At 51.2% G+C, this 24894-nt stretch overlaps 12 protein-coding genes across 12 annotated transcripts; 6 read left to right on the top strand and 6 right to left on the bottom strand.

The window, feature by feature from the left end:
- Positions 1 to 3397: 3397 nt before the first annotated feature.
- On the bottom strand, positions 3398 to 4429 carry TrAtP1_004287 (uncharacterized protein; the record flags this gene model as incomplete). Its single annotated transcript, XM_014083857.2, has 3 exons — positions 3398 to 3888; positions 4126 to 4235; positions 4311 to 4429. The coding sequence occupies 3 exons, from the start codon at positions 4427 to 4429 to the stop codon at positions 3398 to 3400; spliced, it is 720 nt and encodes a 239-aa protein (XP_013939332.1).
- A 542-nt stretch (positions 4430 to 4971) lies between these two features.
- On the bottom strand, positions 4972 to 6472 carry TrAtP1_004288 (uncharacterized protein; the record flags this gene model as incomplete). The annotated part of the gene is made up of 3 exons (XM_014083253.2): positions 4972 to 5569; positions 5622 to 5940; positions 6010 to 6472. 3 exons carry the CDS (start codon positions 6470 to 6472, stop codon positions 4972 to 4974), a joined length of 1380 nt encoding a protein of 459 aa, XP_013938728.2.
- Positions 6473 to 8015: 1543 nt separating this feature from the next.
- Positions 8016 to 8882, top strand: TrAtP1_004289 (uncharacterized protein; the record flags this gene model as incomplete). The annotated part of the gene is made up of 3 exons (XM_014083296.2): positions 8016 to 8066; positions 8137 to 8577; positions 8649 to 8882. 3 exons carry the CDS (start codon positions 8016 to 8018, stop codon positions 8880 to 8882), a joined length of 726 nt encoding a protein of 241 aa, XP_013938771.2.
- Positions 8883 to 9409: 527 nt separating this feature from the next.
- Positions 9410 to 12658, bottom strand: TrAtP1_004291 (uncharacterized protein). The gene is made up of 4 exons (XM_066112245.1): positions 12446 to 12658; positions 10853 to 12355; positions 10556 to 10798; positions 9410 to 10474 (listed from the first exon to the last, which is right to left on the bottom strand). Exons 1-4 carry the CDS (start codon positions 12491 to 12493, stop codon positions 10199 to 10201), a joined length of 2070 nt encoding a protein of 689 aa, XP_065968328.1. The 5' UTR covers positions 12494 to 12658; the 3' UTR covers positions 9410 to 10198.
- On the top strand, positions 9536 to 9796 carry TrAtP1_004290 (uncharacterized protein; the record flags this gene model as incomplete). The annotated part of the gene is made up of 2 exons (XM_066112244.1): positions 9536 to 9566; positions 9657 to 9796. 2 exons carry the CDS (start codon positions 9536 to 9538, stop codon positions 9794 to 9796), a joined length of 171 nt encoding a protein of 56 aa, XP_065968327.1.
- Positions 12659 to 12713: 55 nt separating the features above from the next.
- Positions 12714 to 14395, bottom strand: TrAtP1_004292 (uncharacterized protein). The gene is made up of 3 exons (XM_014083338.2): positions 13649 to 14395; positions 13490 to 13588; positions 12714 to 13437 (listed from the first exon to the last, which is right to left on the bottom strand). Exons 1-3 carry the CDS (start codon positions 14017 to 14019, stop codon positions 12858 to 12860), a joined length of 1050 nt encoding a protein of 349 aa, XP_013938813.2. The 5' UTR covers positions 14020 to 14395; the 3' UTR covers positions 12714 to 12857.
- TrAtP1_004293 (uncharacterized protein) lies at positions 14396 to 15961 on the top strand. Its single transcript, XM_066112246.1, has one exon. It carries the CDS (start codon positions 14926 to 14928, stop codon positions 15676 to 15678), a length of 753 nt encoding a protein of 250 aa, XP_065968329.1. The 5' UTR covers positions 14396 to 14925; the 3' UTR covers positions 15679 to 15961.
- On the bottom strand, positions 15895 to 16599 carry TrAtP1_004294 (uncharacterized protein; the record flags this gene model as incomplete). Its single annotated transcript, XM_014083860.2, has 4 exons — positions 15895 to 15961; positions 16063 to 16126; positions 16194 to 16251; positions 16321 to 16599. The coding sequence occupies 4 exons, from the start codon at positions 16597 to 16599 to the stop codon at positions 15895 to 15897; spliced, it is 468 nt and encodes a 155-aa protein (XP_013939335.1).
- Positions 16600 to 16859: 260 nt separating this feature from the next.
- On the top strand, positions 16860 to 17558 carry TrAtP1_004295 (uncharacterized protein). Its single transcript, XM_014083861.2, has 3 exons — positions 16860 to 16979; positions 17065 to 17197; positions 17249 to 17558. Exons 1-3 carry the CDS (start codon positions 16977 to 16979, stop codon positions 17440 to 17442), a joined length of 330 nt encoding a protein of 109 aa, XP_013939336.1. The 5' UTR covers positions 16860 to 16976; the 3' UTR covers positions 17443 to 17558.
- On the bottom strand, positions 17559 to 18192 carry TrAtP1_004296 (uncharacterized protein). The gene is made up of 2 exons (XM_014083235.2): positions 18070 to 18192; positions 17559 to 18005 (listed from the first exon to the last, which is right to left on the bottom strand). The coding sequence occupies exons 1-2, from the start codon at positions 18101 to 18103 to the stop codon at positions 17803 to 17805; spliced, it is 237 nt and encodes a 78-aa protein (XP_013938710.1). The 5' UTR covers positions 18104 to 18192; the 3' UTR covers positions 17559 to 17802.
- Positions 18193 to 18390: 198 nt separating this feature from the next.
- Positions 18391 to 19103, top strand: TrAtP1_004297 (uncharacterized protein; the record flags this gene model as incomplete). The annotated part of the gene is made up of 4 exons (XM_014083862.2): positions 18391 to 18430; positions 18527 to 18617; positions 18811 to 19003; positions 19071 to 19103. The coding sequence occupies 4 exons, from the start codon at positions 18391 to 18393 to the stop codon at positions 19101 to 19103; spliced, it is 357 nt and encodes a 118-aa protein (XP_013939337.1).
- A 4269-nt stretch (positions 19104 to 23372) lies between these two features.
- TrAtP1_004298 (uncharacterized protein) lies at positions 23373 to 24547 on the top strand. Its single transcript, XM_066112247.1, has 3 exons — positions 23373 to 23712; positions 23790 to 23917; positions 23985 to 24547. The coding sequence occupies exons 1-3, from the start codon at positions 23457 to 23459 to the stop codon at positions 24198 to 24200; spliced, it is 600 nt and encodes a 199-aa protein (XP_065968330.1). The 5' UTR covers positions 23373 to 23456; the 3' UTR covers positions 24201 to 24547.
- The last annotated feature ends 347 nt before the right edge of the window (positions 24548 to 24894 follow it).

Below are 24894 nucleotides of genomic sequence, written 5' to 3' on the forward strand. Positions count from 1 at the left end.
ATATCATAGCCCTAGACCGAGTCTAGCTGGGCAATACAGAGCTCGCGCTCCTGTGCGCGGTGCTCCGGCGCATGCCGCTCGGAGATGACAAGATGCTCGTGGGTCGCGATTAAATGCACTCATTAACTCCTACGGAGAACTCCGCACACTCACCGTCGCAAAAATTTGCATTAGAGACCCCTTACAGGAACGAAATAGCACCTACTGCATCCATCTCATGTTCTCGAATCTGTTCTCGAATCTGTTCTCAGCTTTGAAACTGCAAGCCTCCGGAGATTTTAACGAGCACCACCGCCCAATGGTATGCTGCAATTGCCTAGCTCTGCAGGGTGGGTTGTGGCGCAAGGCAAGGTGTTCGGCCACTCTGCTTTAGCCCCTTCGAGTCTCAAGATATCCTTCTGGATAAAGATCCAGTGCATGGAGCAGGAGGAGCGTTGTCAAAACTAGCTAGTCGAAGAGATACAATCTCGCATCCTAGCCAGTCAAATGGCTTCCCGAGAATTTTTAGGCTCCCACATGGCAAAGGGTCATAGCGTGATACCAAGATTGCGCGAGGAGACTAAGAGAAAAAGAAGGAGGAAAAGAAAAAGATGGGAGATGGGAGACGGGGATTGAGAGGTAGAGAGCGAGCGAGAGAGAAAGCTCCGGGCTAGCCTGCGCCAGACTACGGAGTCATCTCCTTTTTCGCCTTGAGCCGTGTCTCTCCTGCGGGATGAGAAGGCGGCTTACACGAGACGGCAGACTTGGGATTGCCTCATAAGCCAATGCGCACCTCTGCCGCAGCCAGCCGCGCAGACATCTGACCAGAATACATGGGCAGAGTGTGCACCAACCACCCAGCGGCTACTACTTCATATCCATAATGAATGGGTGAGCAAAAGCGTTGATTTGGCGCACAGCTCTGAAGCGGCAGTGCCCGCCCAACCGCTCCAATCTAGGCTGACGGAGCTCTTCCATTGGTTCACGCCGACGAGCGTGCCATCCCACGTGTGCCTGATATTGCCCTGGCGCTCTTCTGGCTTGGCTGGTTCCCCGATGCTGCTTCGCAACCGCCACAGCATAGACACAGGCCCGGGATCTCCTGAGTGTGGGGATATTACTCATGCACCACACTGCATCCGAGGGCGGTGGTGCGCCTGGGCGTTTTGCTCGGCGACTCTAGTTGGACGCCGGGTAGAGGCGACTTGGCCGATTGACCGTGCTACCGGGACAGTCTTGTCCTCAAGCAGGGGTATGTTGTTCGCAGAATCGTATTTTCCAGCCCACGGCAACGCCCCCCTCCCCCCTTTTGGCATTGCCAAGACGAAGGTATTCTGTCGAATAGCACGAGTATTATCAGACAGTGCAGCGGGGAAACGCCTCTGAAGCATGTCAGACAGCAGCTTGCAGCCAAGACAGCATGCAGCCCTTTTGGGAGCCGACTTCCGCTGCTTGTAGTCTCAGCTGGAAAATCCTGTTTATTTACTTCCATTGTTAGTGGTACCACGGGATTTATATGGAAGGAAGAAGGAAGAAGAAAACCAAGCGCCGAAGTGGCTTTCGCCGTCTACATGTGAACTCCGGCGGTACGACCCGACAAAAGCGCGGGCCATGACCAAGCAATCACTGCGCAAGTATTTGCTTGTACTACGCAAATATCTATCAACGGACCCATCAGCAATGATACGTAACCGAGAAGCGAGTGATGTTGTGATATGTTTGCCCCATGAGGCATGTCGAATGCGCAAAGATAACGGCATTTCGGCATAATGTACTCCAGAAAACCGACGCTTTTTTCCCCGTTTGATGCAGGGTAGGAGATGGCATGATGTTGCTTTCGCCTCGCACGGAACCTTGCATAGGACATCATCACGCTGCAGGTGCTCCGTACGACGCAGAAACAAGACAAGATCTACAGCATGCATGTCACAGAGGAATCATGGTTGGGCTCGACAAGCTTGGCGGAGGAAGTGCTGACAGTTGTTGACGTTGCACCGCACCGAGTATAATTCCAATTCATCCGATGGCCAAACACCAATGGCGAACACACTGTGGCATGCCTCGTAGCGCTGCAGTGGCACAGGTCAGCCTCGTCTCACAGGCAGCTCTTTGGGCCTGGCACTCTGGCCAAGTCAGCTTCGCACCCGAGGGATGAGTCGTGGGCATCGTTGCACGCATCCCGAAGCCTCTGTGCGGCCCTCCTCTCCAAGGCGTCGGATCAGTTCACATGAAGGCAACAGAGTAGATGTCGTCATAACCTCTTCCCATCGTACGACCTCCGTACCTTGCCTTGATGGAGCATGCGAGATTATGTTGGGCTGGGATCTTCTGAAAGCGGCGATGCTGTGGCATGCTTGATTTCCAGCTTCTGCGAAGAACACGGCACTAGCAAATCGACTTTGCACGGAGCAGATTACAGAGCAAGAGGGTCCCGCTCAAGGATGCATGTCAACCGGGCGCCAGAGCCCCATCGGAGACGTTGTCCCTGGCCATACCTACCTATCTGCAAAACTATATGGCGCGCGCGCATGACACACAGATAGGTCCCTGTGTTTGCCTTGTAGTGCCGGCTTACCCTCTTAACCCCCCGTTGATGTTGTCTGAGTCGGCAATATCACAGGCTTTGTAGCAGTACTAGCAGTGCTTGGTCTGACCAAGCTTGCTTTTACACATTCGCAGGGCGAACACGGTCGCGGTCAGGCGAGCTTTTTTCGTGTCATTGCGCAGCATGTCGAGAAGCAATCGCGAGTTGAATACACGGCGCGCTTTCACACGCACATCTATCCATGAGCGCAATAGGTTCCTGGCCAAGGGGAGGGCGAGCTGAAGGATAATTTGTCAAAGACGGCTCCCGCACCCTCCAACAGCACAGACCGGTCTCAAATTCTGTGCTAACACAAGGCATTATGGAAGTAGTAGTAGTACGGTATGGTCTTACAAGACAAGGAAACTAAATGACTCCCTCTCAGTCAATAATGACTAGAATCCGCAAAGTGGGAGGGATGTGTGCTAAGACATTGCAGCCTTCAGTCTGAATTTGTAGAAACCAGGGGGGAGATGTAAGTTCACCGGATGTGAGACATGTTCATTTTCATGGCTGTGGAATTTGATGGTGCTACAACCTACTACTACTAATACCGTCACTTCGTACAAGGTTACGGGAGTACTTGTAGTTCTACTGTCTCTTCAGCTTTTTAACAGGGCTGATGGATCCGAGGACGCGAAATACCTGCCGAGGCCCCCAATTCTTCCCCTCACAAAGGGTTGTTCGTACGGAATGCTAAAGTTGGTTGTCTATAAGGATGATTACCTGTGGTATTTGACTTGAAGTTGCCCTCCAAAACCACTCTTCCCTCTTCTTTTATTCCCTTTCCTAATACCGGAAGCCAAAGTTTCTTCTTTCTCACGCTCCTCTAGCTTACTCCAGACGCAGCGCGTTGGAAATCTCGAGCGTCATTTTCCCATTCTCAAGTTTCACGACCCTCACGCTCTCGAGATCCTTTACAACCCAGTCAGGCTCGGCCCCCACGACCTGTTCCACAGTGTGGCTCGTCACCAGTCCCAGGACCTTGCAGCCCGCCGCCTTGCCAGCCCTGATGCCGGCGGGACTATCTTCGAGGACGAGGACGTCGCCGGCCTTGTTTTGGAGGGTGAGCTTTTCCAGGCCGATGCGGTAGCACGTCGGATCGGGCTTGCCGTTCTCGACGGACTCGGCTGAGATGAGGTGCTCAGGGGTGCCGAGCGAGAGCCTCTTGAGCCAGCCGCGGACGAGGGGCTGGGTGCCTGACGTTACGATGGCCCAGGGGAAGGAGTGGGAGATGATGGAGGAGAGGAGGGAGCGAGCGCCGGGGATTTCGACGACGTCGTCGGCGTACTTTTTGGGGAGCTCGGCTTCCATTTTTGTGACGTCTGTGGGCACATGTTAGAGGGGAATTGTTTTCCACTGATATGTACAGAGCTCTCTCTTGTGAGACCGAATGGGATTCTGTTCGCTCGAAAAAAAATTGCCCAAAAAGAGAAGTTGGAGTTGAACACATCAAGACGATGGCCTCTGAAGCACATGCCATATAATATCACTTGCGGGATTATCCACTTGGATAAAGGCCGACAAGGAAACTGCTCATAAAAGAAGAAGAAAAAACTTACATTCCCAGTTGGCCTTTTCAGGCGCAAGAATCTTCAAAATGTCTATACTCCGGCGACCATGGGAAGTCTCCAAGATGACTTCAGGGGCGACGCCAATTTCCTCACCGACTCTTTAATAGCAACAGGTCAGCAAGATTCTTGTGTAGAGTGACTTGTGGTATGGGATAAAAGGGTTTTAGTATTACGCATGCCAGTGCTTGATGACTGCTGGGGTAGAGTCGATGATTGTTCCGTCCATGTCGAACAGAAAGCCTGAAAATGCAACCTCCTGAGTAGGGAGGCTGTAATCCGGCTGAGATCCCATCTTGGCTGTCTAGTAGCGGAAAATGATAGCAGAAAAAAAAAAGGAGGCCTTTGAAATGGCGAATGCAAATTTACAAGGATATTCGCAAAGCACAAAGATGAGATTTGATGAGTGTAGTTGGCCAAAGTTGTCGAGTTGCAGATATGAGGTCTTATATAAAACAGATCGCGAAAGCTTATTTCAAGGAAAGTCGGGATCTTGATAGATTTCCAGATTGTAAAAACCCCCCCACGTGGCAATTCCGCACTTGCGGGGCTTCCTCACAGCGTTAGACTGGCTCCAAGAAGATTTTTTGACCCGCAAGCAAAAAGCAAAAGCCAACGAACGCGTGGATTGAAAAGAGCCAAATGACTGACTTTCTTCTCCTGAGATGCCCGGCAACTACGGGTTTTTGCGACTTTGTTTGAAACTCGGGCAGATGTTGCGGAGTAACCAAAAACTGCAATATCAATGGCTTCTTGTTTTATACACACTTCTGTATCAACACTTTGTGATTGGCATTGCTTGCAAGGGGTTTAAAATCGACTTTTGGTTCAGTGGCATCAAGTAAGTATTTCCGCAGACGAGGACTTGTAATATTCCTCGATGGCGCCGATGGCATCGTAATTATAGCACCAATCTCTTGTTCCTTTATCCGTGATGCCGCCTGGCCCAAGCCGTTGACCAGTTGATTTGCATCTTTGAACAAAGTTGCGTCTATTACTGGTGTCGTTCTCCAGCGGCCAGATCTCGTCATTGTGCGAATGGCCAAGAGCTTCATGGAGAACTCTGCGTTCTTCTTCACTTGAAGCATGCAGCGAGTCTCCGCTATGCAGACTCGCCTCTTGCACGGCTTCGGCTCTCGGCTTTCGCACTGTTTCGAAAACGTGCAGTGCATATTTTAATCTCCGCGCGTCTGCTTCGTTTGAGAGAGAAAAGCTGGATCCGGGAGGGCAGGCAAGGTCTAGGGCTGCTGCAAGGGCTGCTGCATCCTCGACGGCGATGCTGACGCCCATGGACATGTAAAAGGCCATTGCGTGGGCAGCGTCGCCCATGAGGACGAAGCGGCCGGATTCGTGGGCCCAGGAAGGCAACGGCGGTACGGCATATACGGGGTAATTGGCAATTTTGGGTGTAGAAAGGTCCAATATGCGTTGAACACTGCCCGTTCTTATATTAGTTATAGGGAGTAAAAGTTGGATAATATGCGTACCGAGGCTCAAAGTCTTTGAACAAGTCCCGGACCATCTTTTTGGATTCATCTGGAACAAAGTCTCTGGTGTAGACATCATCTCGGTGAGTGAGAACTATATTGAGCAGGGTGGCATCCTTGATCAAGTATGTCATGCATGATATCTGTGGAGCTATCCAAAAGTTTGAGCTGCGAGACTGGAGGTCAACCAGGCTCGAAGTCGTTGGATCGGCTTTGAGCTTGGAGACTTCAGCCGTCATACGAAAAGCGGCCCATCCAGTAGGTTGACTACCAGGATTCTTGTTACCTAAAAGTTTAGATCGGGCGAAAGAGTTGATTCCTGAAAATGAGTGCACAAATGATTAGTTCTTTATGGAAATACCGCCCCTTTTCGAAGATTAGTACGCACCATCGGCAGCAACAACAAGATCGGCTGTTAGCCTTTTGCCGTTCCGCAGCTGGACCGCGCCATTGGCGAAATCATACTCAACGACATTGCTGTCCAGGAGCAGTTCACCGCCGGCTTTGATGGCGTGGCGATGTAGGATGTTGTGTAAGACGGCCCGATGGACAACAATATACGGGGCACCGTACTGAGCCTCCATTTGTCTGATTCGAACATGGCCCAAGAGATTGCCGCTGTTCCCATCCCATACATGCAGGTTTTCAGGGATGATAGACTCCGCCAGAAGATGCTCTTCAAGACCCCATCGGAACAAGTATCTCAGAGCTTGTGGTGTCATCTGAACGCCGGCACCCAGCTCGGCAAGCTGAGGGGCAGCATCGAGAATTGTTACTTGGTGGCCAGACTGGCCGAGGGCAATGGCTAGCGAAAGGCCCGCGATGCCTGCTCCAACGATGATAATCTTCATATCTAATAGTGAATATGACTGATCAGAGATGGCAACACCGTTGTTCACCAGACTTGAGATGATACGAAGAATGGTATATGTGACATGCTAGAGCCCCATCAACAGGTCAGCATCTGTTCATCTTGGACACTCATACGGACACTCCTCCTTCTACCTCCCCCCTTTGTCTCTTGTCATTGCTCACAAGTGAATTCAGGATACAGCTGCGGCCTTGCAGCTCACCCAGTTCCTAATAATAGTAGTCCGATGAGCGGCACAGCATGGTGAGAAATGATGTGGATATTGAGTGTATAGGATTGGCTCCAGCCCCGCGGAAGGCTGCCCCGTGCCGTGTCTCTTTTCTGGGCTTATACTACTGCTGGAAGAAGAAGGACAAAGGCTCGATTTGGTCAGCAGAACGTCAGACTGGCTGTTGGCGCCGAGTTGGATAGTATTTGGTCGTAGGTTGATGCATCTGGGGTATTGCTTGTAGATGTTCGATGCCCGATTTCGCTAATGCGAGTAAGTCTTGTAGGGCAAATAGCGTAGGCTGGGTACCTGGTCCTTGAATCGAGTACATGTATCGAGCCATCATATGGGAGGGCGCACTCTGGGTGTATGGTGGCTTACGCTGTACAGGAGCGATACGTCACGCTGTAAGTGAGGACGCCGAACAGCTGTCATGGTCAGATCATCGATCCATTGCATGGCGTCTGTGCCCGTTGGCAACCTCGGTGTGTGTGTATGTGCCTGGACCCCGCCAAGCAGCCTCTGGTCATTCTCGGCTGGCAATCCAAGGTGCAATCCAAGGTGCAAGCTGTACTTATCCAGAGTCCACAAACAGCAGAGGCATGCACTGTAGCGGGCGCTGCAAGTGCCCCCTTACTAAATCCTGTGTCGCTTGCGTCTACAGCGCATGGTAGAAGCGATGGGATGTATCTGCCGAAGTAAGCTCCAAAGCTGCCAGTGGACGCTCCAGCTCCAAGCGGCAAAGCTCCCTTGCCCGTCCAGCTTTAGTGCGCTCTAGCTGTCTCCAGCTGTCTCCAGCCGCCCATCCCCCGCACCTCGGAAGGCTGCGGGTTATAATGGCGTGCGTGCCCAACGGCGACAGCACAGCACAGCGCGGTGCCCGCAGCCTGCAAGACCCGTCGCGTTCTACAGTAGCAGCCTGGTGGCAATTGATGGCCTCTGCCAAGCGTCGGGACTGGACTTCAAGGCCCGCGTGCTGTGCCTGTGCGACGTCGCACCGGCCAAGGGCCTGTACCTGATCTATAGAGAACGAGTGCAAATCTACCTCGGCGGGCTCCGAACTAATGCCCTGTTCTGGGCGCGCTTCTGCGCAATTCGCGGAGGCGTTGCCCTAAGCGGTGCCCGTGGCTTGTTGGCTAAAGGATATAAGGCAACTGGAGTCTTTGATCCTCCAAAAAGTGACGTTTCTCTCACCACCTCTCCATTATTTCAGAACCTTGTTGTATACGATCAATACCTTGCCGGCTCCTAGGCTGCTGAATCCCCAAGGATCTGCCCTTCTTCTTGGACATAGCTTGTATATATATTCCACATCATGGGCTCCCAGGTGCAGGACGAGTTCACAGTGCTGGTCACTGGATTCCAGGTTTGTGTAACCGTAGCCATTTCTCCTCATTCCACGTTGCGGACGATGCTGACGGTGCCGCTGCTGCCAGCCTTTCCGGGCTGAATATCCCGTCAACCCGTCGTGGGAAATTGCCAAATCCCTCCCAGAGTATCTCCCGGCGCGGAGAGCAAAGGACCCCAGCTCACGATATGCCGTCAACACGCCGCCCGTCCGCATTCTGGTGCATCCCGAGCCCATCCGAGTCAGCTACAAGACGGTGAGGGAGCTGGTGCCGTCCTTTTGGGAGACGTATGCCGGCCGCAAGATTGATCTCGTCATCCACATTGGCATGGCCGGCCCGCGGCCCATGTACCAGATTGAGAGTCGCGGACACCGCACGGGGTACAAGAGCCTCGATGTCGATGGCAAGCATCTCGACTCGTTGGATGGGGAGCGAGGCCAAGACTGGATTTGGCACGGCCTGCCGGAGACTCTGAGGACAGACTTGGACATGCAGGACATTTGGGAGCGGTGGCAGCAGCACAGCTCGGTAAGGCCGTTTGCTCCTGGGAGATGTATTATTATTAGCACTAACACAAAAAACTTGGCGCGTGCGTATAGATTGATACGGATCTCCGCATCTCAGACGACGCTGGTCACTATCTCTGCGACTTCATCTACTACTCGAGCCTGGCAACCTGCTATAAGCAGAACAAGCTCAGGAAAGTCTTGTTCTTCCACGTGCCTGCAGATCCTACCGAAGGGATGATCAAGCAAGGTCATGAATTAGCCATCAATCTCGTCCGAGCCATAGTGGAGAGCGAGGTGGCGGCCCGAGATCAGAACGCGGTGTAGGCAGCGCTTTGTTTTCATATCGAGCAGTTATTAGTAGCGCTTATTGATTTTGGTACACGGCGTTGAAGGCCTGTTAAACAGGAGAGATGGGCATTTAGGAATGCAAAGAGAAGAGAAGGAATTCGTTTGGATCATGGCAACTCTGGCTGGAAGGGAAAGTGGGCTTGGACGAGATATTCCCCGAGAAAGAGGCAAACGTTGGGTGACAGGAAGGGATATGATGGATACTTCAATCTGTTTGTTGCAAGATGTTGGTTGATATTAATGCAATTCATATTCCTTCAAATGATTGAACGTCTTTTGCTGCAAAGAGTAGACGCCGATGCTCGTTGCAAATGGTCGCCGTCTGATCACGCTTCGGACAGGACAAGCCAAGTACCAAAGTACCTTGTATCTTTGTACCTGGGCCGCCGGGCGGGGCTTTTCGCCGATTTGGTCAGCTTCCGTTTCTCGGCCGGCGACTACAGTACAGTATAAGAAGCTCTCTCGGCCACTGCGGGCTTAAAACTGCTTCTTATTTATACTTGCCTGTTTCTCTTTCTCGTTGCAAATTTGGTTTCTCTGATGAGCGTTTTATAGCCCTCATCTAGTATTCTCTCACGTCCTTTTCTTTTTAAATCACACCATTTTCATACAAGTAAACCTCTGCCATCATGTGTCGAAAGGCCGTTTGCAGCACTTGCAGTAAGCACCCACTCACTCTTTCATTGCATCCGTCTCCCTTTCTTTTACACACATGTATAAACCTGATCATTCATACTCACCACCCTCCAGACAAAGCAACCTGGTGGGGCTGCGGGAGTCACATCCCAGGAGTGCTGGACTCCATCCCCGAGGAGGACCGGTGCGTCTGTGAGCCCAAGGTTGAGCGCGACGGCAAGCAGTATCCCCCCATGGCCAAGTCTGCCAACTGACTCGTGGGATGGCTGGCGGGGATGGTGTTGTGGGTGAAGGGGAAGAAACCTGCGTGGTCGGCGGAAGGGGTTGTCGAGGAGGATTTGGGTGGAGTTGGGCGCTTGCATGAATGAGTAAGAGGAGTTGTTGGCGACGTTGTTTTTCTGGGTATTAGCTGCCGGCATGACATGGAAGACATGAATGAATTTTCAAAGAAAATAAACAATGCGATTGAGATTTGAAGAAATGTTGTGCTTAAAGCAGTATGCCTCTACGATGTTATCCAAAGCTGGTATAGCTGAACGTTGCTATATAACGCTAGAGTTTATCCAAGAGATGCACAAAGCATACCAAATATCGAATCTTTTCAGACATAAAAATGTAGCTCTCGAATAGGAATAGACCATGCCAATGCAGTGCCCTCATCTCCTCCTCGCCCCTCCAGCAGCGCCACCGTCTCCCCTCTCCGCCAGACTGACAACCTCCTGAATGCCCGCCGCCTCCTGCTCCTCTTCCAGCGCCGTAATCTCCTCACGACAATCCCACCACTTCTCCTCGGACAGCTCAAACGCCTTTGCCTTGATCTCCTTGATGGCGAGCGTCTCTGGCTGGATGTTCTTCCAGCGGAGGTTGGTCATGAGGATCTCCTGCCACTCTGCCGATGTGCGGACGAAGAATTCGCGACGAGATTCAAACGGCTAAATTAGATGATATCATTAGTTATACAAGTTGTAAGAAAAAGGGGGCAACAAGTTGGGGGGAAAAAAGGGAAAGTTTACTCTTGGATGGGGCAAACCATCATCGACCGATGTGGCAGTCGTTTCAGTCTCTTCTTCTTCCGATGTAATCGATGGCGTGGGTGCCTCAGAAGAAACCTCCGATACTTCGTCTTGCTTCTTCTTACGCTTGCTTGCTGTGTGAAGCTGCTGCTCAGGCTCGTCCTGTTCATCCTCGTCCTCGTCATCCTCGTCTTCATCGTCCTCATCATCTTCATCATCTTCATCGTCCTCGTCCTCAGATTCCTGAAAACCCCTGGTCAGCACATTGTTCCTCTTTTTGTATACAGCAATACTTACAATCCAGTCTTCCACGGGCTTGTTAAAGATTTCCTTGTATCCGTCCAATTTCACGAGGTCAATGGCGTATAGATCATCAAACGTAAACTCGCGATCGCCCTTTTCATAAGTGCCACCGTATATGAAGAGCACGTCGTTCTGAACCGTAAGCTGAGCGTTGAAGCGCATATGCGGCGGCTCCATAGAAACTGGCATCTCTCTAGCGGGCTTCTCTTCCTCCTCTGGCTCCTCAAGCATCTTTTCCAACTCAATGTCGTCAGCATTCTCCAGCGAGGTTCCAGCTTGGAGCGCCGCTAGCTGTCGCAGCAGCTCCTCTTCATTCGCCTGAGCTCGGCCACGTCTGCCGACTCGCTGTTCGGGTGCATTCTTCTTCTGCTGGCGCGGCTTTCGCGCGGCGAGAGGCATGAATCTGTTTCTCTCAATGTTCCACGCAAACAGTTGATTGAAAAACTCGCTGTCCATTCCCTCCTCGCTCTGCTCGACGTCGTGGACGCCACCAAAAAGAATGCCACGACCCTTGTGAAAGGCCATGGTCGCTCCGGCACGAGAAGGCGTAGGCGCATTGGCTGGCTTCTTTCGCTTCTCCCACCTGACTGCAGGAGGAGCATTTGCATTCCCTTCAGCTGGGGGAAGAGACATTCTAAGAAAGTACGAGTCTTCATGAACCTTGGGGAGGAGAACGTTTTTCTGCCCCTGAGGTTGACTTCCTTTCTTTGTCTTCTTGAGCTGCACAGTGGCTTTGACTCTCGAGTAGCCTCCGCAGAGGACAGCTCCTTGCTCAGACGGGAGGAAGGTGAATGAAGATCGGGCATCAGGCTTGAGCTGAGCGGGCGGAAGAACGGGGCTATGCCAGACGTAGTTGACAGTGTCGAATATCCACAAGTCTGCCAGGTACTTTGTCTGGTTGGATGTGTCCTGGAAGCCGCCAAACAGGATGATGTACTGCTTCCAGTACGTCATCCGGTGTCCGCTTCGCGCCGGCGGGCTCTTGTCCTTGCCCTTGACCTCGATTTTGGTCCATTCCCTCGTTGCGGGCTCCAGCCTCCAGAAATCGGAGTAGTGGTGGAAAGTACCTTGCTTTGGAGATGAAAACTCTCCTCCAAACAAGTACACGTAGGCTGGATTTGATGATCTCGTCCATGCATGGCCAGATCGCGGGAGAGGTGCATTGGGAGAAGTCACACAGCGCCACTCATCGCGGTTGATGTTGTATATGTGCAGGTCGTTGAAGAACTGCGCAATGGATCCGTTATAATACTCTCCTCCAAACAAAAGCAGACTGTTGTTTTCATGAGGGGAAGCCATAATAGTAGATGCTGATCGGGGCTTTGGTGGGCCCTCAATAACCGTCTCCGTAATCTTCAAGAATTGCTCTTGTTGGCGGCGATACTCTTCCAGCACCGCATCCAAGTCGACATCCTCGGCATCGCTGCCCTCAAGCTTGGCAGTCTTGTTTTTGATCTTTTTCTCTCCTTTGCTGGCCTGCTTGGCAGCTTTCTCAGCCTACATGAGACTCGGTCAGCAAATGTTTCATGGAGGGGCAGCTCTTGGAGGGGTAGTGATGGATAGAGATTTTTCTGAATTGATGGCTACCTTTTTGGCCTTCTTGGAGTCCGATCCCTTCTTTTTATCTTTGGCCATGGCGGGGGTTTCTTAGATTTATAGATAAAACAGACGCTATAGCTCCAGCTCAAGGGAAAGAAACGAAAACGATCCTCTTTCGAGCGGGCCGCATTGATTGGCAGAGGTCTAAGAAAACCCTTCCACAGTACGTAAATATTTCCAAGACTGTGCAACACGATCTTGAACGATGAACACAACAAGCCGCATTTGCCACCAATGTCATTCGAGAGAGAGTTTCGCGAAAACTTTACTCATAGAATATCCGAATGAGTTTTAGATGAATGTAATATATGTATATATGCCCGGGTATAGGTATCAATCCTTTGCTTAAACACTGATGAAACGCTCATAACTATATATGCCGTAGATGAATGATGAGATATCATTCTTCAGAAGCTGGTGAAATATCCCCCGGGATATAGGCGCCCATGGCTTTGCTGGCTCCCTCCACGCAGTATTGAATGACTTCAAGCTTTTGCCCCTCTGGTGCGAGTTTCGCAATCTGGCGAATGTCGCTTGTCCTTGGAAGGAACAACAGGTGGTCCATTTTCTTATAGGCTTCATGCAGCTGGTGAAGGCTATATGGCTGCATCGTACTCAGATCAAACACCTCATCGGTTCTATATCCAGGCCCACCCCATGGAGGGCTGGCAAATACCATGGTGGTCTGCAAATCAACTCTCAGGTCCGGATGCAGCTTTTCCGGTGAGTTAACGAGCTTATCAACATAGTCAAAGCTGTCGCCGAGGATCCAAGTGATTGCACCTGGGTCAACGCCGTACAGCTCAGCGTTATGCTGGGCACAAGCAAGCGTATCGGCGTCACGTTCGATGGAAATTATACGTTCCCATCGCTCGGATAGAGCAAATGCAATTGTATTGCCACCAGCGCCACCAAAGGCATCGATCAAGGTAGTTTTTTTCGGGTCATAGTGGTCTTGAGACAATTCATATGCAATTTGGCTGGAAGAACTTAGCAAGGGCTATGAGAGAAGAAATGTCATTGGACACTCACTTTGCTACAGGCTCGGGTGTGACACCAAACCACGCGTCATCCGTCATGTGAACTCCATCATCATAATATGAGAAGATGGAGTATCTTTGACTAAAGTATCTATAAGACTAATTAGCATACTGAGCGGGGGTAAGTTTTCTGTGGCAACAAAGAACAAACTTTTGGATATCCCAGGGGACTTCATGCTGGCCTGTGTAGTGATGGCATTTATCTGTAAGAGGAAGCCTTTCCGCTGGTTTTAATGAGAAGCCGGAAGGCTCCGCGGCATCGTTGGCGCCCAGGTCAGCCACATTGAGGTCCAGCGCTGCTTGGCTCTCTTCTGCTAATAATTTGGTCAGGCAGGCCACATCTTCTCTTGCTTGAGGATTCTTCTCAAGGACTTTTCTGATAATCTCCCACGCAGCTTGGGGAATTTGCCTGGCCTGCGGCAAGAAGAGCTGTGCAGTTGGTGCATCGATGAAAGGACCGAGGGTATCTCGCGCGAGTTGTAGCTCGACAGAATTTGTCGGCTCATTTTCAGCTGAAGTCATGTTTGCGTTCCAAGAATCTATTTAATATGGAGTCCGTGACGAAAGTGAATGAAATGAATAAGATGGATTGATGAGGTCTGGGGTAAGACGCGTGAACAAAACGGATCGCGCGAGGACGAAAGTTGGTTATTATATACCAGATATCGACTTTGAATGAAGACGGGTTTGACTAGAAGTTAAAATTAGATAATGAGAGGCATAAGACGACTTTTTGCGTTGGTAAAATGGCATGTAGGACGACAAGTGAATTTCAAGACGAGGCTGAGAATGTAGCAAGAATGCTAGTGCAGTCAGATCCACCTCCAATTCCGCTTTTTAAGCCACTAGTGCCTTGGCACTTATGCAAGGCTGTCATCTCAAGGGACAGCTTGCGGCAAGCTCATTTGGTGAGCTTCGACGTCACTCTTCTTTTTCATGAAACTCGCAGTATCGGATTCCCAGCTACTTCTCTCTTACATCACGACTTATATCTTAGCTTCGGATAGCGGCAGGGGACATTCCGGCGACCATGTTTAACGCACTCAACCGCTTCATGTCCCGCCTGGACGGCGATGCCCCGCAACATCAACACGATCGCGACTCGTTTGGCTTCCAGGTGCTGCGAAACACGAACCTCGACCTACCAATTGAGCCCTGGTTTGATTATATCGTTGGAATCAACGGGAGACCAATTGTACACACCAATACCCCTTGTGATTGGCAGGCGATCGAGTGCTGATTGGCGCAGGATAATCCCGACCCAAGCTTGTTCGCCCAAGAAGTACAAAACTGCGCCGGCGGAACTGTAACTTTTGGACTGTGGAGCGCAAAGGTATACATTGGTCCTTGAATATGAAACGCCAAAAGAGAAGAGAGCGACGAAATCTGATGCCATTTGAATTTGTATAGGGCCAACGTGTAAGAGAAATGCACATTCCGGTGCCCGTGGATACCGCTTCGCTGGGACTTGCTCTTCAGTTCGCGCCCATCTCGCTCGCGGCCAACATTTGGCACGTGCTTGATGTGCCAGCCAACTCACCAGCTGATGTTGCTGGGCTGCTACCTTACAGCGATTACATCCTTGGCAGCCCCGAAGGCGCATTGCATGGTGAAAGTGCCCTTGGCGAGCTTGTCGAAGATTTTATCGGACGGCCGCTCCGGTTATACGTTTACAATAACGAGTACAACGTCGCGCGCGAAGTCACGATACAGCCTAGCCGAAGCTGGGGCGGAGATGGAGCTCTGGGATGTACTTTGGGCTACGGCGCGCTGCACCGGTTACCAGCCCCCTTGAGCGAGCCCGTCAACGCCCCCGGAGAAACAATGTTCGACGGCGAGTTTAACGAGAAGAGGTCAAACGAATACATCTCAACAGAAACCAGCACTCCGCCGCCGCCGCCTACGGGAGGCGACTTTTTGGTGCCCGCCCAGATTGTTGACGCAGCGCCTACGAGTGCGCCTCCACGGGGTGGTACGCCACGAGGTGGGAAGAAGAAGGAGCGTCATGTTGCCAACAATGATTTCATGGCCGACTATCTCAGGGAAGAAGAGCAAAAGAGTATAGCGCTAGACAATGCGCCCAAGAGCAAAGGCACAGGCGTACCGCCGCCTCCCAAGGGAGCTGGTGGTCCACCAAAGGCCGAACCAAAAGGAGATGAAGTTGACAGTGGCGGAGCATAGAGCATGAAATTTGACTTGATATATTTCTCTTGATAAAAAAAAAGGATTCCCTACTTGCTTGGCTAGGGTCACATTTGCTTTTTCTCCTTCCCTCTTGGTAAACTCTCCCGTGGATATCATTGAGGAAATTTGCCATGTTTTATACGACCCGTGTCATATGCTTTATTGAAGTCGTCATTCCACCACGCAACGCGCGACCGCTGCTCCAACCGCTGCTTAGTTGATGAAGTTGACACAGAAGAAATGTAGTATCAGACTGCAGACAACGTAGTCGGCAAATGCTCTGTAAATCGTCTGTTAGCACAACGACTAGGACACGCGCACATATGCACATTGATGCATTTTATCAGCTCGGTGGATTGAATTGGATTATGTAAATCGTACCGTTCAGGAGATACCTCTGGGAAATCGCTCTTGTTCGCGGCCGCCGTCTGTATACGTAGCGAGACTAGCTTCTTGTTAGGCACTCTTTATCGAACAATTCGGTTGGTAAGAAACAGGGTAAGAGGACGTACTTGTCAAGACAAACTGTCCAACAGTTGCTCCAAAACCAGAGAGGAAAGCATTGAAAGGCTGCGATGAAGCATTAGCATCAGGCCAGTCCTCCTAAGAAGCACATCATCTAGCTCTCCTGCTACATACATAATTGCCGGCCAAGATACAGTAGAGGAATTGCAGTGCGCCCACGACCGCGATGAAAGCGAGGAACACGTCGATGAGCTTCGTTCGCTGTGGAGTTTCGTTCATGTAATACTGGTAGATGTTCTGCAGCACCTTGTCCCAATTCGCCGGGGTGTTCTTGGCCAATGTCGATGATGGCTTCGGTTGAGTCGCAGGGACAGAGCCCGCGGTTGTGGTGTCAATTTGGGTGGTCGCAGCGGCTGAAGGAGCCGGTTGAGCCGCGTTCTTCTTGGGGGCCATGGCGGGCGAGTTTGGGGCAGCGTGCGGGTTGGGTTTTGTTCTGAAGAGAAATTGAAGCTCGTGATGATATCGATATTCAACTGCTTGGAAGCACTTTAGTCTGGCCTCAAAGGTACTTTGGTACAATTGCGGCCACGAAAGCTCCAAGCAGGTCGGCGAGCTGTGATTGGCTCGGAATCTTGGAATCCTGGGGGCGCCCCACGTGCCCTGATCTATCAATCACGTCAATGCGTTTGCGGCCTCACTCGATTCCGAGCACCGACGCCCTCGGGATATAAAGACACTCCATCTTGTCCGTCTTGAGAAATTGCATTAAACTTGAGGCTTGAAGCTGAGAAAAGGCATTTTCAACTTTTCGCGATACAACACAGTTCATCATGGTAAGTCATTGAGGCTCAATTGCCCGGCGTAGAGTTGGAAATTCGGCGGGGTGCAAATCGACTGACATCAATCTCTCTATTATAGGCGGCAACATCTTCCCCGCTGGCTACGACATCCTTTATTCTGGGAACCGTCACTTTCGGCGGCGGTGCCATTGGCTTTGCCAGAACTGGCTCTGTTCCCTCCATTGCCGCTGGCTCTCTGGTTGGCATCTTGTGTATGTGATTTACCAGCCTCGGCTCGAATCCTAGCTAACGTGTCTTGTCAGACGGCGTCGGCGGATATCGCACTGCCACCAATGCGAGTTACGGCGTAGAACTAAGCTTTCTCGCCTCCGCCATCCTGGGATTCTCATCCATTCCTCGAGCAATCCGCGGCAGGAAGCCCGTTCCTATTGTGCTCAGCATCATCTCACTCTTTGGCCTCTACACTTTTGGCAAAGCGCTGCGAGCGGCTGCTTAACTGGGGGGGCATCCTGGCGTAGTCGTTGATCAGTGAAGAGGGATAAAATATGTATAGCTACTAAATAAACCTCAGCAATTCGTTAATTCCCAAGTTTGCGCCAAATTTGTTTCCAAGCGGTCTCTTGCATGCTTCCTGGAAGAAGAAGAAAAATTGTAAATTGATAAGATAAAATGGCTATTCTTGCCACCAGATTGTCCTTTTTATTTTCCAACGCCGGTCGTGAGTAACATAATATGGCTATATAATACATGAAAAAGGAAGCAAAGATGTATGCGTAGAGAAGGATAAAAGACTTGTACAGCAAGGGTTGAGTTGGGAGGCGATATGACAAAGGGTCCCTTGGCGTATATATATCTCTTAGAGACCCAGCTCTCGCTGCTGTTCCTTGAGCTTATCTCGCTTTGCTCTCGCGGCGGTCCTGTTCTCGGCTTGCTTTGCGGATCGCGCCTCTCGCAGACACTTGTCTACCAGTCTCTTCTCATCGTTGCAGGCGCCTGTGGCTTTGTGCATGAAGCCCTTTGCGTGGCATTCTTCGAGAGCGGCAATAATGTCTTCGCAAGCTGGGAGACTGGTGTTAGATGAAAGGGCGGAATATAATTGCTTTGAGGAAGGATGGATTCTTACGAAGAGCATTCATTGTGTGCAAAGGAGGATGCATCTTGAATTGATTGTAGCGCAACCGCAGATTTCGATTTAATGTACTTTTGTAGTGGATCGAATCGATTATTTCGCAGGCGGATGTTGATCTGGAGAAAAGCTTGGGCGACTCGTCCCGCTGGGGCTGCCCACTAATGGCGATGCCAGTGCCGGGAATCAACCGGTGCTGAGGTTGCAGTGGCGCGGCATGGCCACAGAAACTCGACCTCGACATACATCGCGCATCAGAGATAGCGGGCCTCTCTCTTCGGGCCTCTGTATCTTTTTTTCTTTTCCACAGCGATAATCATGTCGTCATCACAGCAGGTTCCTGCTAAGAAGCAGCAGGGTATGTGCTCATCGGAGAGAGATATTTGTCTTCGGCTTAACTTCCAACCCCCCGCCTACCTCTCATCTCATTTTCACTTTGCTGAGCATGTTCTAGATCTCCAAACAACTTACTCGAATTTCAAGAATACGTTACAGCAGATCGCCTCAAAAATCGGCGACATTGAGCAGGAAGCTGAAGAGCACAAGTTCGTTTCTTCCTTTCACTTGCTCTCCTTTCACCTCTTCCCTTCCCCTATTCTGGTGCTTCACGCAACGAACTTTTGGCCCCCCGCGCTTTCAAGCCAGGTCTCACATCTGCCCTATTCATGGCCCCCATCATTAAGCCTCACTGCACTCCTACATATCAATATCACACCGCTGATTTCATTACCATTCTAGGCTGGTTCTTGAAACCTTGGAGCCGCTTGCGGAAGATCGAAAGTGTTTCCGTTTGATCAATGGTGTGCTCGTAGAGAGAACGGTGAAGGATGTGGTACCGGCACTGCAGACAAATCAGGAGGGGCTGAAGAAGGTCCTCGATGATTTAGTAAAGCAGTACAAGAGCAAGCAGGATGAGTTGGATAAGTGGAAGGTTTGTTTATGCCACATCTTTCTTCAAGCGTCAGCAGCCAGCTAATCTCTATGCGCCATGCCAACAGAAAAAGAATAACGTCCAAGTAGTGCAGCAGTGAGAGAAACACCCAACAGCTTATCGCATTTAATAAAAAAACAAAGGAAAACAAGGCAAACCTCAGCCATATCAGATTTCACTTCTCACCTGTGTGCGGTTACTAGGCAAGAGCATAACCATCTACCAGCAACAATACAGAACCCATCATCCACAATCCACATTTGATTACTATGGATTATATCCTCGATGCACTGCTGATCCACGATATCAACAACATGATTTTTACTCCATCATTCAATTTCATTACGCAGCATGATTCACTCATACGTGGCCATGCCCCATTGAGGACGCATACAGCAAATCTTGGCATTTAAAGGATCCTCTTAATGCCCGGCTGTTCAGCCCCTCGGAATTCATCCCTGTGCTGATGGCGCCTCAGTGCCCAACAACATGCAGCCTCAACCTTGCTGCAGCCGCACCTCTGAGCAATGATGCAGCACATGAGGATTAATTGCATTGATGCATGCAAGGATCCACGGACGCGATTCTGAGTGTCTTTTAATAATACAGGCAGTATGTGTAATTTGATGGATTTGCAATCCTGAGGAGGCTTGGATGCGTACAGGTCACTTTACATTGCCAACAATCCTCCCCAACGGAAGCAGCATGCCGGTGTTGGCCTTGCTGTATATCACACTAACGAGTATATCCGTCACCGAACCTATATTCCCATGGACTGCCTGAAGGAGTATACGCCTCGCAAAATTCGTCGTCAATGCATACCTGCATGCCGTATGATCCAGCATGAGGATGCCGTTGCCAAGTGGCAAGCCACGGCGAAAGCCATTTTTTTTTTCCTCGCGATTAATCCGACAAGGGAGTGCTGCCACTCTCCTCGACTCGCCCAACATCGAGGCTTAGGAATCGTAATCCAGACACACGAGAATCTTAAAGGACGTACATACGGAGTACATGAAGACCCATCCGCAATGTATCAGTCCGGCTTAAGAATGCAGGAGTGGGGTACTCACTCTGCCGTCGATAGTTTCCCTTCCGCCAACGGCTCGTATGTTTGCTTGTGACGCCTCGTTCGAAACTGCGTTCTTGAAAGAAGCGTGGAATGGTTTCTAGAATGTTACGTCGCTTAGCCGGAGTCGGACAGAGAAGCCCGCGCGCAAATGAAAGAGAGAGAAAAAGGCCGCTAGGTACTCGGGATATGCATCGATGGGGACTCGCCAGCTTGAGTGTGCCTTGGGTGACCATTGGGGGCTGCTAACAGCTAGTAGCGGATACTGACATGAGGCGATTTCTGCGAACTGCAGCTGTGGAGGCTTCAAGCAACGGCTTACCTCGTGTGAGTATTACAAGCCCATCTTGGTGCTACCACCTCCACCGACAACGCTGCGCCTACTGTGTACTTGCTGCCATTAGGCATTGCTGCAACTAGATGCGTGACTCTCTCTCGCCATTTCTCTTACACGCACGCAAATACCTACAAAAAAAGACAAAAGATCCGGCCGATGGAGGATAAGAGCGCAGACGCAGGAAACTATCGATTAGGCTTAGTTTGCCTGCGGCATCCAACACCGAATAATTTCAGGTGCAGTGCCAGGTATATTACGTCGAGGCGATGATTGTGTGCATCGATGGAACACAGACTATTTACGCGTACGTCTTTTGCTTCGTGCCCAAGCCAGTGCTGCTGGGCTTCAAGCCAACTCATCAGCCATCCATCCCATCAAGCAAGCCGGCTAGCCATCAGCAATGTGCAGGGACAAGGGCAGTACAAAGGGCAAAGGCTTTTTTCCTTGCTGCCCAATCAGTGGACGGGTCTCGCCTTTGATAGAATAAACCGCGACATGGCAAGGCACAGCGAGCGTCTCAGAGAGATTGTTTCGAGCTGCTTGAAAAGGGCGAAATGGCGTCTTTTCAGAGGTTACCACAGAATGCATGTAACCGCCTCTGGCGGATCTGTACCTGGTTCAAAAGGGACCAACAGGCTCGCCGTTTCTTGCGGGAGCGTCACCATTGGCCCAAACAGCTGCCCAATGCCCGAGTAGTTGTCGAGAGCCGGGTCGTGGTTCGCGGTGTTCCGGGTCGGTCAATCAGCCAACCACTGGGCAGACATACAACTGCGGCCCAATGACTTGTCAACTCTTGTTGGGGGCCTGATTCTCAGCCACCGGGTTCCTGAGGGAGAGGCTTGCTTTAGCGGGCGCTGGCCATGGCCTGCAAGCCATTGTCAAATGAGCAACCGCAGGAGCCCACCATCTCATTACCGTCGTCGTGGGCTGGCTTGCAGTGCTACTTCTTTGCGACGACGTCACAGCCGCAAGGCTAGTCGGACATGCATCGCGAAGTACCGCCGGCCAGGGTGGCTGATACAAGGAGCACCGCTTTTTTCCCTTCTACTGGACCAGGACAGGGGTGGCGGGAGTTTTGTTTTCTGACCTTCCATGTGTCTGTTGATATCCTCTGGTTTAGTTTTCTCCCGATGGAGGTAACTCAGCCATCCGAAGGAGTTGTAGGCTACTGATACCGCGGATAGCTGCTCAACTCACCGCCTCTGATGACCTGGTGCAACCCTCTTGTGACGACCTGGACGAGGATCATTAGTCCTGCTGTTGGCCATTGCTAGAGCTTATATGCGATGTCCCAAACTAGGATTACGTCGAGCTACTCAGGATAGGCGTGTCTGTGGCCTGATGATTTGCGCATGCTGCTCGTATAAGTGTGGTGGGCCTGTATCCTTGAGCGAGATGCTGGCGTCAAGCACCATGCAAATACCTACCAGACTGTTTTACTGATGAGTAGTAGAAATTCCTGTTTATGGAGGTAGTAGACGAGACACCCGTGCATCACTACCTAACAATAATTTTGAAAAGGGGAATACCTGTGTAGCCATCACTTCACAGGCCCCCTGTGATATCGGATTTTCTACGTTGTGTCCATTAGGCGCAAAGCTTCTCTTGGTAGCTGAAGCTTCCCCAACCCGCCTGTAATCACCTGTACCATCCAGTCAAGTAGTAGCGGAATACGCCCAGCTCAGCTCTAGATACCAGCGCTGCTAGTACGAATCGAGGAGCTCAAGGTAGCTCGGCTTTGGGGCCATGCTGTCCGCTAATGTAGTTGGTCATTCAGCGTGCAGTAGGCTGTGGAGGGGTACCTTGGGCGATTGGCTCCCCCCATTATCGATAAACCTGTACGGGAACTGTCACTGCCGCAGCGCCCACCCAACACTTCGCCTTGGTACAGGGCTAGCTGCGCAAAGTACCGCGCTACCTCGCCGCCAGGTTCCCGCTGCTACTGCTATTCCGGCCGACAACATCGCGCTGCTGTCGACCACTAGCCTCGTCCTTCTTTTTCCTCTTTGCACTCCACATCCAGATGCACCCACGCCAGCCGCATAGCAAACAGCTCAATACACCCTCCTGTGCGCATCCCGCAAGCCGTAAGACGCTCCCTAGACTCCAGACTCGCTCGGCGAGCATCTCGTCCTGACGCAGTTGACAGACCCGGAACCCTGCGCTCTTGTGTAACCTCGCCGCGCCACCGCAGTCAGTCCGTTGCCGTTTGCAGGCGCGAAGACCTCGTCTGTCCAACGCGCACTCCCCCCGTCGCCGAACCTCGTCACTGCCGCGGCGTCTGTCGTCCGGGCCGGAGACCTTGAAGCCATCGAGATCCTCGGGCGTTGCGATAGTCAGAAGACAAAAGGCCCACGCTGAGAAGCAGCTTGATCCACTCACGCCCTTGTGGGAGCACCGCTGGGACGAATCTGCCTTTTTGTTTTGCTCCCCTCTCCCAATCGACTGGAAACTCTTGCGATTGCGGGCCCTGGTTTTTTTTTTCTTACCCTCGCCCACCCCCTCCCCCTCCAGTAATTCCCCTCCAACCAGGCATATTCTCTCCCAACCGGCTCGCCAGCCCATACATACATACCTACATACATACATACGCCAAGGGAGCGTCATAGCTCCAGTGTCATTCAGCCAGGGCAGACCCAAGCCTCCCGCAGCCAAGATCCCTCGCGGGCTGTGACGATTGACGCATCTTCTACTGCACACGCCCCTCTCGACGTATCAGGCAAGCCTCATCTCTGCGACGTGGCCAGGGGGGACACATCATCGCGAAACCTCCCGAACTGTACCAACCCGAAGATTATACAAGACGCTAGCAGCCGCTGCAGGTAGCCAAATATGTCCGACTCCCCTCAATCTCCTCCAAAGGATGTCGACCAAGGTGCACAGTCACCCGACGAAGAGCAAATGAATGATAACCAGGATCCCCACGCCGGAGCTGGCTATGAGTTTGAAGGTGTCAAGGAGCAAGATCGGTGGTTACCTATAGCCAATGGTATGTCTTTATTGTCCCCCCCTGGGCCGCCATTCTCGAATCATGATTGCTCGCCTCATGCATGTCGAGCTGCCCATCTTTTTTCTCAGCCTTGCATAGCTTTCCCATGTCTCACTCTTCTTTCTCCAATGTGTCGGAGGCGTCGCGGGCGTCCAAGACGGACAAATCTGATGAAGTGGACGCTAACATTCGAAATTTTGCGCCAGTTGCTCGAATTATGAAGAATGCCCTTCCCGATAATGCCAAAATTGCAAAGGAAGCAAAGGAGTGCATGCAGGAGTGTGTGAGCGAGTTCATCTCCTTCATTACTAGTGAGGGTACGTCTATACCTTGCTGGCTTTCTTTTTTTGAGGAATTTCTTATCCTATGGAAACACTAACATGATTCATTTTAGCTTCCGAAAAATGCCAGCAGGAAAAGCGCAAAACCGTCAATGGCGAGGATATTCTATTCGCCATGACTTCCTTGGGCTTCGAGAACTATGCTGAAGCTCTTAAAGTGTATCTGTCCAAGTACCGTGAAGTAAGCATCTATTCTGCCGGTAATTCTTCTTGAGAGGGCATGTCCTAACAGGGTGATGTGAAACTAGCAACAAAACCAATCGAACCGAGAGCGCGTCATGGAGAATAACAACAACAACTGGGGAGGCGCCATGATCCCTGGCGAAAAGGCTGAACCTGGCCCATCCGGTGCCGAGTATGCTGCTCCTGAAGCAGCGAATCCTGCTGAAGGCGCTACCGATCCGAACTACATGTATGCTTCCCACGCCGGCCATAATGGAGCAGGTGCTGGTGAAGGCTACTAGAAGAGCTTTACCGGAGGGCTGAAACTGGACCAGTTGACAGCTTCTACCAGGAGCAGTCAGCCAAGCCTCCCCTCCAATCGCCAGAAGTGATATAGGCCTTGGCCTCCGAGGTAATTTCAAGATCTCGCATGACTACTGGTGTCTAGCTATCAGCTCAAAACTCGACGTGTAAAAGTACTAGCACGAATACTTGGCTTATCTGACTTGGAGTTTGCAACATTATCGGCGTATATGAAGTGTGAAGGGATTGGGCAACAACGAGAGGAGATGAACTATACAATTCCGCTACTCTCTCGTTAAAATGTATGGAATCGACTCTTTCTTTCTTTCTTTCTTTCTTTCTTTTTCTTTAGTTGTATGGGCTTCAGCTACAAATGGGCGATCAGACAATTAGATTCTACCCTCGGAGCTTTACTTGTCGACTCAAGAGCGGTCTTGAGATGCGGCACACATCTTTTTTTCGGCAGTAGGGAATTAAGGGCTTGCTAAGCAGGACAACGGATATGCATGGGGTCCAGATTGTGAATTTACGGAGTTGGAACATCGGATATGGTCTGCTACTACATTACAAGTATGTCCAGTTTACACGGGGCCTCTCCGCATCATTTCTCGTGGTTTGACTGCCATTAATGACGTATGTGACACCCATGCAGCCCCTGCCTGGGCTGTTGAAGATCCGACGTAGTTCATGCAG

This window comes from Trichoderma atroviride, chromosome 2, assembly GCF_020647795.1.
Source record: "Trichoderma atroviride chromosome 2, complete sequence".
Lineage (NCBI taxonomy): Eukaryota > Fungi > Ascomycota > Sordariomycetes > Hypocreales > Hypocreaceae > Trichoderma > Trichoderma atroviride.

What these genes read in the sequence shown, in the direction of transcription:
- TrAtP1_004291 (XM_066112245.1), bottom strand. Translation starts at nt 12,493, where the DNA reads ATGGCCAAAGATAAAAAGAAGGGATCGGACTCCAAGAAGGCCAAAAAG. An exon ending in ACTCCAAGAAGGCCAAAAAG is followed by an intron (nt 12,356 to 12,445) that starts GTAGCCATCAAT and finishes AGTCTCATGTAG; the next exon opens with GCTGAGAAAGCTGCCAAGCA. An exon ending in ATGGTTTGCCCCATCCAAGA is followed by an intron (nt 10,475 to 10,555) that starts GTAAACTTTCCC and finishes CATCTAATTTAG; the next exon opens with CCGTTTGAATCTCGTCGCGA.
- TrAtP1_004292 (XM_014083338.2), bottom strand. Translation starts at nt 14,019, where the DNA reads ATGACTTCAGCTGAAAATGAGCCGACAAATTCTGTCGAGCTACAACTC. An exon ending in GTCCCCTGGGATATCCAAAA is followed by an intron (nt 13,589 to 13,648) that starts GTTTGTTCTTTG and finishes TTAGTCTTATAG; the next exon opens with ATACTTTAGTCAAAGATACT. An exon ending in ACACCCGAGCCTGTAGCAAA is followed by an intron (nt 13,438 to 13,489) that starts GTGAGTGTCCAA and finishes AAGTTCTTCCAG; the next exon opens with CCAAATTGCATATGAATTGT.
- TrAtP1_004293 (XM_066112246.1), top strand. Translation starts at nt 14,926, where the DNA reads ATGCACATTCCGGTGCCCGTGGATACCGCTTCGCTGGGACTTGCTCTT.
- TrAtP1_004295 (XM_014083861.2), top strand. An exon ending in CTCTCTGGTTGGCATCTTGT is followed by an intron (nt 17,198 to 17,248) that starts GTATGTGATTTA and finishes GTGTCTTGTCAG; the next exon opens with ACGGCGTCGGCGGATATCGC.
- TrAtP1_004296 (XM_014083235.2), bottom strand. Translation starts at nt 18,103, where the DNA reads ATGCATCCTCCTTTGCACACAATGAATGCTCTTC. An exon ending in GCACACAATGAATGCTCTTC is followed by an intron (nt 18,006 to 18,069) that starts GTAAGAATCCAT and finishes CCAGTCTCCCAG; the next exon opens with CTTGCGAAGACATTATTGCC.
- TrAtP1_004298 (XM_066112247.1), top strand. Translation starts at nt 23,457, where the DNA reads ATGTCGAGCTGCCCATCTTTTTTCTCAGCCTTGCATAGCTTTCCCATG. An exon ending in CTCCTTCATTACTAGTGAGG is followed by an intron (nt 23,713 to 23,789) that starts GTACGTCTATAC and finishes GATTCATTTTAG; the next exon opens with CTTCCGAAAAATGCCAGCAG. An exon ending in ATCTGTCCAAGTACCGTGAA is followed by an intron (nt 23,918 to 23,984) that starts GTAAGCATCTAT and finishes ATGTGAAACTAG; the next exon opens with CAACAAAACCAATCGAACCG.